General features: G+C 34.4%; 1 protein-coding gene across 2 annotated transcripts in view; it reads right to left on the reverse strand.

Moving 5' to 3' along the window:
• Positions 1–1,861: 1,861 nt before the first annotated feature.
• LMBRD1 (LMBR1 domain containing 1) overlaps positions 1,862–12,126 on the reverse strand; it is a 122,397-nt gene continuing 112,132 nt past the window's right edge. For both annotated transcript variants that reach the window (XM_043591731.1, XM_043591730.1), the window contains exons 15-16: positions 2,577–2,668; positions 1,862–2,434 (exon numbers count right to left, since the gene is read on the reverse strand). In XM_043591731.1, the coding sequence (XP_043447666.1) occupies positions 2,318–2,434; positions 2,577–2,668 (209 nt within the window). In that variant the 3' untranslated portion in view covers positions 1,862–2,317. The remainder of the gene's footprint in view (positions 2,435–2,576; positions 2,669–12,126) is intronic.

Below are 12,126 nucleotides of genomic sequence, written 5' to 3' on the forward strand. Positions count from 1 at the left end.
CCTTCCAGAGGCAGCACACATGAAAGCAATAAATGACATCACACTCTCCAGGGTGCCATGTGAGTAAAGACCACCTAACTGCCTGAAAGACTTAGGGAAAGAGTACCTGAGGAGATTTCAAGAATAAGGATTTTCTTAGGAGACAAAAGGAAGGGAAGTGTATCATAGGAAGAAGGAACAGTTCAACAGACAAGAGATCTGAGAAATCAGCCACTTGGATAATGGCAAGATACCTGGCTCATGTGATCAGTGTGAGGATAGCAGAGAAAGCAGGACAGTCAGGTAAGAAATATACCAGAAAGGCTTTACGTGTCACATTTGACAAAAAAGGATTTCATTCCAAAGTAAATGAAAACTTTTCACAGCAAACTAATGGAATAATCTGATTTGTATTATCAAGGTAAGACTGAAAGGAGTCAGGGCTTGGCACAAAATCCAGTGAGAAAATTTAAGTACTTTGTGTTACTCTGCTAGGGCTGTCATTAACAAAACCCCCCAGACTGTGTGGCTTAAACATTAGAAATTTATTTTTCACAGTTCTGGAAGTTAGAAATCCAAGATCAGGGTGCAGCAGGGTTGGATTCTCCAGAGTCTTCTTTTTGGTTTGCAGATGGCCTCACATGGTCTTTTCTCTCTGTGTGTATATCCCTGATGTCTCTTCCTCTTCTCATAAAGGCACCAGCTTACTGAATTGGGGCTCCACATACTGGCCTCTTTTCACCTTACTTACCTCTTTAAAGGGCCCCATCTCCAAATACACTCATATTCTTAGGTACTGGAAGTTAGTACTTCAACCCAAGAATTTTTCAGGAACACAACTCAGTCCATAACAAAGTGACTGGCAGTAAGAATGGAGAAGAGAGGACAAATGGAAGGATAGTTAAGAAGTAGAAATCAAATACTTGACTGATGAGTCAGGTATACACAGGAGATAAAGGAGTTCTGCTTGATCCCTGCTTTAGGCAATCAGGTATATGCTGGTGCCATTTGTCAAAACAAACAAAAACAATAGAGAAGGAGGCTTGGTGTGCTCAGAAAAGTGAGAAGTTCAAGTTGTAATTGAAGTACTCATTTCTAGTTAACAGGTAAGTAAAATCTGAAGCTTAGGAAAAAGTAATAAATATATTAATGATATGATATAATCCAACAATATAGATGGAATCCCAGGGTACAGGAGATTATCTAGAAAGAAAATATAAAATAAAAACAGAAGGGAATGAAATTTGGTAAATAACTTTAAGGGTGCATGAAGAAGCCAAACATGAAGGCTGTGAAGGTACATCTGGACAAAGAATGAGAACAAAAGAGAGTGGCACAAAAATTAAGGGCAAGAAGAATTTAGTGGGAGATGGCTGTTAATTCCCAAGACTTTTTCAGAAAGTTAATGGTATTTTACTTCAAAGATGGGCTTTTTAAGAGTTCTAATTTGTGCTTTTTATGAGTTCTGATTTACAATATTGTTTGTGATGATTTCTCACTATCCAAAATGTGTTCAAAATACCAGTATTATGTAACATTCCTTATACCTTTTGAAAATTATAAATCTTTGGAATGAAAAAAAAACCTTTAAAGCCAGAAATGTCAAATGTATTAAACTAATCAGTAAAATGATTTTTTTCAAGGTTAATTATTCTTGACAACGCTAACATTTATGCTGGAAGGCAAATATTGAGGTGGGCTACCTACAACAATGTATAGGCCTTAATTCCTGTAGAGGTGGTAAGATATCTCATGGATTAATATCTGAACAATAGAACACATCTTGGAATGCCATGGTCTCATAGCACTAGGTAGCCTGAAATCTGTTCATGAAATATATTTGAATGGCACTACTGATTTAATGTACAAAACAGAAAACAAGTTGCAGAGGGGAGTAATATTTATTTGTCAGCTATTTTGTGAGTATTATTTTTAGACAATCACTTATAGACACTTCAGAATTCCACATTACTCTAGAGACCCAAAGGCACAGATACAATTGATTTATTATGTTTTTTAAAAAGTGACAAAAGGGAATATTAGTTCTGGAAGATTTTTAATCAATTCAACACTATTATACACTAGAGAAAAAAAAATTTCCACAAACATTCCTTCACAAAATCCATAGTTTTATATTTACATAGAATTATTATAGCAATTTTAAATGTTAATCTATGATACAATATTACTTCAGATAACATAAAAAATATAGTTTTTTTAATAGCCATGCTCCCATTTTTGATGAAAGCTAGTCAGTTCATCCTAATATTAGTTTAACACTTTAAAAATGCATAACAGACATTCAGTCAGCCTTATAAAACCCCTACGACAGAGGCTGTCAAACGGAATAGACAGAGGGCTCATCATCACTTATGTCTGAATCATCTTCATCTACTCCTTCAATGACTGATTTCTTCCCTTTACAACAGGATACAATTAATCCAATCAAGAATACCTATAAATTTAAATAAGTTACATGTTAGTTCTTAAATCTAAAATCATTCAGAAAGTAATGAATTTAAAATCCAATGTCATTACTGTGATACAAATGGGAAATTAAGGATCAAATCATCCCTAGGTATGATAACAGTACTTACCCCAAGAAAGGCCCAGTTACCAAAATAGTATGCTGCACTAAAGAACCAGAATTTGTGAAGGAACAGGTAAGTCCGGGTAACAGTACACTGATCTATAAAAGCAAATAAAGGACTATGGTGAGATATTTTCTTTCTTGAAATGGACTATCAATACTTTATCTAAAAGACTGTTAACCAAATAATGGCCATGGTCAGTAAGTGTTAGAGATAGGACTGAAATCTAGATCCTTCTCCAAAGTCCACTCTTTCAGTACCCTTTCTTTTAAATTACCAAATAATAGGATATTTAAAAAAATGAATGTCTCCAATGTAATCCTGGCTTCTTATATAAGTATATATATATATATAAAGCCAGGATTACATTGGATTATGTGTGTGTGTGTGTGTGTGTGTGTGTGTGTATATATATATATATATATATATATATACATACACTTAAAAGCCAGGATTATATATACACATTATATATATATATATATATATATATATAGAGAGAGAGAGAGAGAGAGAGAGAGAGGCTAGTTTAATTTGAAATAGAAAAAGCGTTTAAACCTGGAGTGTCAGATATGTGCTAAAAAACAAAACAGATAAAGTTCCCCTGATGAAGACAAAAGAACAAACAAAACAAAACAAAACAAAACAAAGTAATCAGAATTGATTATAATTAAGTTGTACTTTTCTAAGAATCCAATTTTCAGGACAGCTCAAATTTGAGAGTTTTTTGAGATTTTTTTTTCTTTTTAAGAATGCTATTGAAAAGGCTGCTACTTTTTTAAATACAAAATTGTTATTTACTAATATGCTATTACTTGAATTTTAGATTAGTATTTAAATTTCGAATTAAAAATAAATCATACACCAAAATGAATCAATCATAAAGAAAAACGTAACTCTTAAAGAGACTGATTGTTTAACATTTTTGTCAGACTCCATACTAGTTTTATCCAAATAGAGTATTTTCATTAGCTTACAGAGTCCTCTATCCATATACACATATATCTGATCAATAATATCTAAGGAAGTATTTGTTTATTAAAACCATTCAGAAAAGGCTGGGGCAACAGATACAATATAATGTATCTGATTGAAAAATTATATATGCTGCAGCTAATAAAGGATTCTAACCTTCTAAACTTCAGAGGGCCCTTCATTCATTACAGAAGAAAATCCTTATCTTACAAGGCAACTTCTTTTCAGTCTATTAATTACAAAAAAGACTACGATTTCTGCATATTTTAACCAAAATTGACAATGGCAAGAAATTTCACATGCAGTTAGGAGACTAATATCATAATCCTATAGCTGATTAAGAAAATAAATACACCGTTGATTTCTAATTTTACCAATTCTCTTATCATCATCAATAAATGCTATTTTCTCTTAAAACATAAAATTAAGCTGAATCTGTAGCTCAATTTATTACACAGGGTTCTAATGCACTTTATTTTGGGGCTATCATATGGTTTTCTGAGAATAGCCTTTAGGTTATAGTTTATACAAATACAAGACTTGTTACGTAAAGTTTTAGATATGTTACATACATATAAAATAATCTAAATCTTATCTACTCTAATCCCTTCCACTGTACTTCAAACATTTATTTCTGAATTGCTCAATACCAAACTGGACAAAGCAATCTTTTTTTTTTTTCTGGCAGAGAAACATGCAGTTTAATAAAGAAGCAATCTCTTCCTTTCATAAACAAGAACCACCAATCTCATGATGATCTACTGTCCCCCATCAAGGGCCTCCTTCATATTTTTTTCTCAACAGAAAAGTCTAGAAGGAAAAGTCAAAGCTCTCTAACAAACACCAAAATGGCTTCAACCAGTGGCGTCTGAACAAATGTTTATCTCCTGTCCTATGGTTACTAGCACTCAAGATTATAGCTGGGTGCTGTGCTGAGATGACAGTTCAGTCTAACAGAGGAGAATCCCAGAGAGGAAAGTTATTAGTCATTTACTCTGCTCCACAATATTTTATTCTCACCTCCACTACAGATCTTGCTTCAAAGTAACAGAATTACAGGCATACCTTGGAGATATTGCAGGTTAGGTTCCAGATCACCTCAATAAAGCCAATATTGCAATGAAGCAAATAAAATGAATTGTTTTTGTTTTCCCACCGCATATAAAAGTTATGCTTACACTAAGCTGTAGTCTAAGTGTGCAACAGCATTATGTCTAAATAAACAATATACATACCTCAATTAAAAAATGTTATTGCTTTATTGCTAAAATCTAACCATCACCTGAGCTTTCAGCAACTCATAATCACTGATCACAGATCACCATAACAAATATGATAATAATAATAAAGTTGGGATTTTGTGAGAATCCTAAAATGTGACACAGACATGAATTGAAGAAACGCTGTTGTAAAAATGGCACCAGCAGACTTGCTCAGGCAGAGCTGCTGCAAACCTTCAATCTGTAAACAATGCAGTATCTGCAAAGTGCATTACTAAAGCAAAGCACAATAAAACGAGGTATGCCTGTATTCAATTTGTCACTTTTCCCATTAGATAAGTCTGAGTACTCTAAAGTATCCATCAGTGAACCTGGCATTCATATTTAAAATAGCCGCCAAAGTAAGCTAAAATTTTTTAAAAGGGGTATTTTATTTAAAAATTGTATTGCTAAATAGTACCTTTTCTAATGTAACTAAAATCTGACAAGATTCCAAGGATGTCAAAACGAGAGACTTGCATAGATCATGAATATGAAGTATAACTACAATGTCCAGTATGGTGAAGGAAGAACCCAGACTCTGGTGTCTGACAAACAGTGTCAAATATCATTTGGCCACTTCCTTGCCAAGTGAATGGGCAAACGTGAACTGTTGAGACTATGCTTGAGAAATGGAGAGATTGCCTCTGTACAGGGTCATTCTAAAGACCAAATGAGGTATACCAAAATCTCCGTGCAAAGTGGCAGTTAATATTAATTTTCTTTTTTTTTCCCCCTTCTTCAAATATAACTGAACCCATGATAAAGAACATACTTAAGAGCGGCTCAAGTGGTCTCAAGAAAAACAACTAATATTAAGATTTTTAAAGTATATGTCCAATAGTAGTAAAGAAAATAATGGCTTAGACATCAGTATCATGACTATTGTGTCTATATTCATGATTTTTATGTCTCTATAGTCAAAGTGTCACCACCTAGACCCCAAGACCTGACCTTTACTGCCCACTAGCTTATATTCACTAATCTCTGTCTTATGTTTTTCCTTAAGCACTTCTTTCTTGCTTACCTCTCAATTCAGGCAAATGAAACTGGAAACCACCCCCAGGTGATGGTGACTGCCCTGACAAGACCTCCCACTGGACTAGATCACCCAGACCATTTGAGCTAAACCCCTGACTTGTGCCTGCACAGATGCACCAAGAAGTGATCCCTGGAATGACCAGCAATTACCTTTACTTCATTATAATACTGAACGTCTGCCTAAGGAGGAGCCTTAGCCTCATTTACATCACATATAACATATATATAGACATGTCTTCTTAAGGTTCATGTATGACCTTATGCTTCCTCTACATATGACTACAAGGCTTCCATATCTAAATATTCACCCCAACCTTAAACAAAGGGTACTCATTCACCCTCTCTTGGGGAGTCACAGATTTGGAAGCCATTCCACATGATCTCCTTATCTGCTGCAAATAAAAGTTTTCTTTGTGTGACAACTCAACCTGGTGCACTTTCTAACTCACCAAGGAGAGAATTCATGTTGGTTCAGTTACAAATTCAGACACAAATGGATTTAGCGAAATTAAATGTGTATAATTCAGTAATATGATATGTGCTAAACAGTAATATACCTTTAAATAAAAATAATCCATTTGAATGTTTCAGAAATGAAGAGAGGGACAGGCTGGGACTTGTGCAAAAAACGCCTGTTAACAATTATTTTAAAAACAAGAACAGTATCTTCTATGGCTTAAGTATTTTATGAACTTAACCTTACAAGTATAAACATGTTTGAGAAAAGTTCTTCAACCTTCTCCACGTTGTTACAATGTTCTAAACTTTAAAAATAAAAGTTCCATTACTCCTTTCCATACTGAAAGATATTTCGGGATTCAAAACACCACTGAGTTAGAAATCTCAGGGCCAGAACGGGGATTTTAAAACAGAGGCTGAAATGGCAGAAGTCAGTCAAATCAACTTATTTTTCCATAGAGGTCTAATAAACCATTCAGTGACATTTTAACTTGTCTTATCACCACTGATTGTTTGGCCCACCACAAAAAAATATATCTCATTTTTCCTATCATATTATTTTACATGTTTACCATTTTTAAAGGTTGTAGATTTGACACAAACCATCTAAAATAACATTAAAAGGTAGTCATTGTTAGTTTTCTGCTATGTTGTTGAAAAATGACACTAGATCACAAATCCATACACACAGTATGTAACAACTCTTTATAGCTATTTTTATATGTAATGTATATATCATTATGTTTATATTGATATAAAGTGGTATATGTCCACAGAAGAGTTTTGGTTAATAAGTGCATGCAAATATTTTATATCCAAGTGATGATTCTACACTCAATCAACAGAGGGGGCTTTTCTCCTCACCATCTGCCATCTTCCAGCTGTTTACCTGAATCATGGATATCTAGGAGATCTATGGATGTCTTTATACAGTTATCTAAAAAATTATAATCAAATATTTTGTTGATTTTTTTTTTAATTTTAGAAAGAAAGAGTGCAAGTGGGGTAGACGGGCAGAAGAGAGAGAGAGAATCCCAAGAAGGCTCTACCCTCAGCACAGAGCCCGATGTAGGGCTTGATTCCATGAACTGTGAGATCATGACCTGAGCCGAAATCAAGAGTCAGATGCTTAACAGACTGAGCCACCCTGGTGCCCCTATAATTAAGTATTTTGAACTTGGTTTGACCTTCAAAATAAATTTAAATCATTGGATGTTTCATTTAAGGATTGTGTTCTAAAATTAACTGTTCAGGAAATTTCTGTTGTTTCTCAAAAGGACATATAAAAGTTCTAATTAAACTAAAGAGTACTGTTAACAATGAAAAATTAAAATAAGGGTTCAGATAAAAACTTTTTTTTTTCTGATGATAAGGTGGCCACACAAAAAGGATCAAAATTAAGAGCCAGGAAAGGATATCTGGAGCACATGAATAAAACAAGATACTTTTGACTACTGACATGATGGGTCTACCCTTCCTCCATCTCTTCTCACTTATCATCAAACAGATGAATAACAGTAAGTGCGATTAAATCTCTATTTTTCATGTAACAGCAACCGTTATAAATATACCTGATAAATTTTATATTATGTATTTCCTGTTTCCTTTTAAATTGTTGTGTCATTTTTAAAAATGTTTATTTATTTTTGAGAGAGAGAGAGAGTGAGCAGGGGAGGGGCAGAGAGAGAGAGAGAGATACAGAATCCAAAGCATCCGGCAGCACAGAGCCCAACTCGGGGCTCAAACTCACAAGCCATGAGATCGTGACCTGAGCCGAAGTCAGATGCTCAACCAACTGAGGCACGTAGGCGCCCCTGTATGTCACTGTTAATGTGTGCTGACACTAAAATAACTTTGGTTATTAACTATGATAAACCACAACTTCTACTTCAAATATATTTTTAAAACATGTAGTGTTGATTTAAGCCACAATTAAGTCATCATGTTATACCTTCACCTGAAATCAACTCAGAATTAATTACACTCTATATCTGTACTTAACTTATATAATGAATTCTTTTTTTTTTTTAACGTTTATTTATTTTGGGGACAGAGAGAGACAGAGCATGAACAGGGGAGGGGCAGAGAGAGAGGAAGACAGAGAATCGGAAGCAGGCTCCAGGCTCTGAGCCATCAGCCCAGAGCCTGACGCGGGGCTCAAACTCAGGGACCGCAAGATCGTGACCTGAGCCGAAGTCGGACGCTTAACCGACTGAGCCACCCAGGTGCCCCTATAATGAATTCTTATATTACATATGCATATATAGAGAAGGCCTTTGAGAAAATTCATGTGCCATGGAGAATGAACTTTAAACTTTAAGGCAAACATTTTGTCTGACAAAAACAGACATCTGGACTATTTAGAATGCCACTTTATGTCTCGTGGTTGCCCCTGATTATGCTAACTCTGATTTCTGCTTAGGGTCTTGATACTATTGAATATTTAGAATAGACATGTAAATCTTAACTGTACATAGGCTAAGGAGCTTGACTTTATTGTGATATGATTAGGAATTATTTATCAAATGATTTTAAGAAAGGGAATAACATGAATGGAATGTAGACTGGCAGAGGGGATTGAGAGTAGATAGAAGTTCACTTAGTCAGGAGACAATCTGAGTGAAAACGTGAGCTGTCAGGATAGAAAAACAGGTTGGACTGAAAGGTTTTGGAAGTAAAATCCCAGTTAATCACTGTTTTACTATCAAACAGACTTACAGCATGTGAAATATATACACATAAAAACCTTTGAGATACTAACAAATTACATCCCAATAAAATAAGAGATACTGGCAATATACTTCCAAAAAAAAAAAAAGAGCAGAAAAAAATTTAAATATGTAATAAAAACCAAAGTTGTATATTTATCTTAAAATGTAATAAATGGGGTTACCTGGATGGTTCAGTTGGTTGAGGGCATGATTTTGGCTCAGGACAAGATCCCAGGGTCATAGGATGGAGCCCTGTGGAGCCTGCTTAAGATATTCTCTCTCTCTTGCCCTCAGCCCTTCCCCCACTCACCTGCTGTCTTTAAATAAAATGAATCAAAAAAAATTAACAAATAGCATATAGTTAAATCAATATTTTGTTAAATTTCACTGGGGGAGCCAAGTAAAAGGGAAAGAAAGAATTGGTGAACATTAAAAATAAAAATCCTAAAGGAAATAGTTTTATTGTGTTTTATGAATACACAAACTATATCTGGTTAATAAAGATAACACTTGTCAGATGTTTTACACTAAACAATGAGTTTTATAGTGATTAATTTTAAGAGCCAGTATAACTGGTGTTGAGTTCTGATTACATTTAAGTAAGTTTAAGATATTTCAAAGGTGCTAAATTATGTAGTGCTCCAAGAAAGAATGTTTCTAATTTCATTTGTGTTATTCACCGGCCATATAAAATTTATAAAAAGGAGTTGCAAAGGTAAGCATTAGCATATAATTTGTAGAAATAATCGCAAACTTATTAGTAAACTCTAAATTAACAAGAATTACTATCTACTAGTCTTTTTCTAATTTTTTTTTAACATTTATTTTTGAGAGACAGAGCAAGACAGAGCACAAGTGGGGAAGGGGCCGGGAGGTGGGGGGGGGGGGGGCGGGACACAGAATCTGAAGCAGGTTCCAGGCTCTGAGCTGTCAGCACAGAGCCGGACACGGGGCTTGAACTTACAGACCGTGAGATCATGACCTGAGCTGAAGTTGGCTGCCCAACCAACTGAGCCACCCAAGTTCCCCATATTATTTATTAGTCTTAATTGACCAAGGATAGTCAAATAAAAAAAGGGAATAGAAAACAATTGTTTTCCACTACTTAATTTTTTCATGTAAAAAAAATAGTTTAGTGGGTATAGTAAAAAATACTAAAGTTGGAGACAGAAAACGGAGGTATCAGTTTCTTTGTAAGTGACAATAAGATGATATCTGCCCGAGGTATAAAATGACAGGATAGACTGACCGTCTGAGAATTAAAAATAGAGAGAAATCTACATGTGATTGCTGATGTTTTAGGAGTTAGCAACCTTAAGCAAGAATCTGCATATTCATGGCTGAGAAGTTTCACAAATTACCTAGACCAGCTTTGGCATAGACTCCAGAGAACTTAGAAAGCTTATACCTAATTAACGTCACTATTCTTAGTTGAACTTTTATCATCACCTAGAAAAAGAACTTTGATATCAAGAAACTCTCGGGATCTCAAGCAAAATCCAAGAAAAATGATGCTCTGGTCAATACCTAATTTTCTGGTCTGCATGGCAACCTCACTTGACAAGAGACACAAGACATTAGGCTATCTCAGCTGGATTTTACCAGCCAGTAAGATCAATGAGGCCCTCTTTCTGACTCCATGCCTACCTAGAAACTATGTGACTATAAATCTGATTTTCCATACAGATTCTTTCTCTCTTGTGAGAGTTCACTAACCCAGGCCTCTAGTTTCTTTGATAGTTGTGCTTCCTGTGGTAAATTAATGAACTCACAGCTGGCTAATACATTAATCTCTCTTCTGCCCAGGTATCTGAAGCCAAATATAGTCGGTGACCACCAAGGTATGGTAGTATTTGATGGGTAGATTTAAATCAAATAAGGCTATCAATTCACAAACTTATTATTTGTCAAGTAAAATATTATAAATTTACAGTACTTAACCATGAAGGACTATTTCAATCTGTTGAGAACAAAAGTTTTTTGGTTCAAGATGACAGACTGGGCACAGTCATTTGTTCCTTGTCCTTCCCAGAACCTCATTAAAGCTAGAGTAGAGGAATAAAGCCAGGAGCAATCTTTTAACAGCAAATAGAATGGGAAGAAGGCCATCAGGTGATTAGAGACTTCAACAAAATCTGGAAGATGAAAAGCCACATTTAAAAGCTTTCCAGTAAAACTGGTTTCCCTCCTATTTATTATAAAATATAAATTTAAGGATCACTAGAAACCTCAGTCACAGAATTCTCATGATGAGGCCTCCTAGTTTCTGACACTTAAATATAAATTAACATCAATATGAATACACTATCAGATATATATATAGAAAATATCAGCATGAAGGAGAAAGAATAAGATAAACAGAACTGTTCCTAGACAAACAGAATTGTGATTTTATTTAAAGGAAACCATTACGAAAAATGTATAAAACCTTCAGATATTGGAGAAGATATTACACATCCATAAAACAAAGATGTTTTAAAAAGACCAGAATACTAAAGTACTTGAGGAAAGTAAGACTTTGTTATATGAAATAAAAAATTCAGGATATAGTCTGAAGATAAAGCTGAACACATACTTAAGAATCCAGAGTAAAAATGGTAGGCATAAAATATGAAATATAGATAAGACAAATGATCAACTGAAGATATCCAGCAACTAATGAACATAAGCTCCCAAAAGGAAAGTGGAGAAAAGAGAGCTTACCAAGTTAGCTTCAAAAGAAGAAATACATTGGAATTAGATATCTCACCAGTTAAAAATGAAAGACAGAAGATGATGTAATGCCTTTAAAGTTCTAAAAGAAATAACTTTTTATACAGAATTCTAAGCATAACCAAACAACCCATCAATTATATCAACTGAGAAAAAATAGTTTTCAGACATATAGGTGTTTTCTGATATGTATTTCATACAAAGCATGTCTTTTTTTTTTTTTTTTTTAAGCTCAAGTAAAGCCAGAGGCTTGGGGGAAGAAATCAAGAAAAAAGATATGGTTTATAATGCATCAAAAGTCCAGTGAAGAGAAATTATAACATTATAGATGAGCAGCAGAATCAGAAAGCAATTGAACCAAATAAGAAAAGGAAGTCAGTAGGGACTTAGAAGGTACAA

The sequence above is a fragment of the Prionailurus bengalensis genome, chromosome B2, assembly GCF_016509475.1.
Source record: "Prionailurus bengalensis isolate Pbe53 chromosome B2, Fcat_Pben_1.1_paternal_pri, whole genome shotgun sequence".
In the NCBI taxonomy this organism is placed as follows: Eukaryota; Metazoa; Chordata; class Mammalia; order Carnivora; family Felidae; genus Prionailurus; species Prionailurus bengalensis.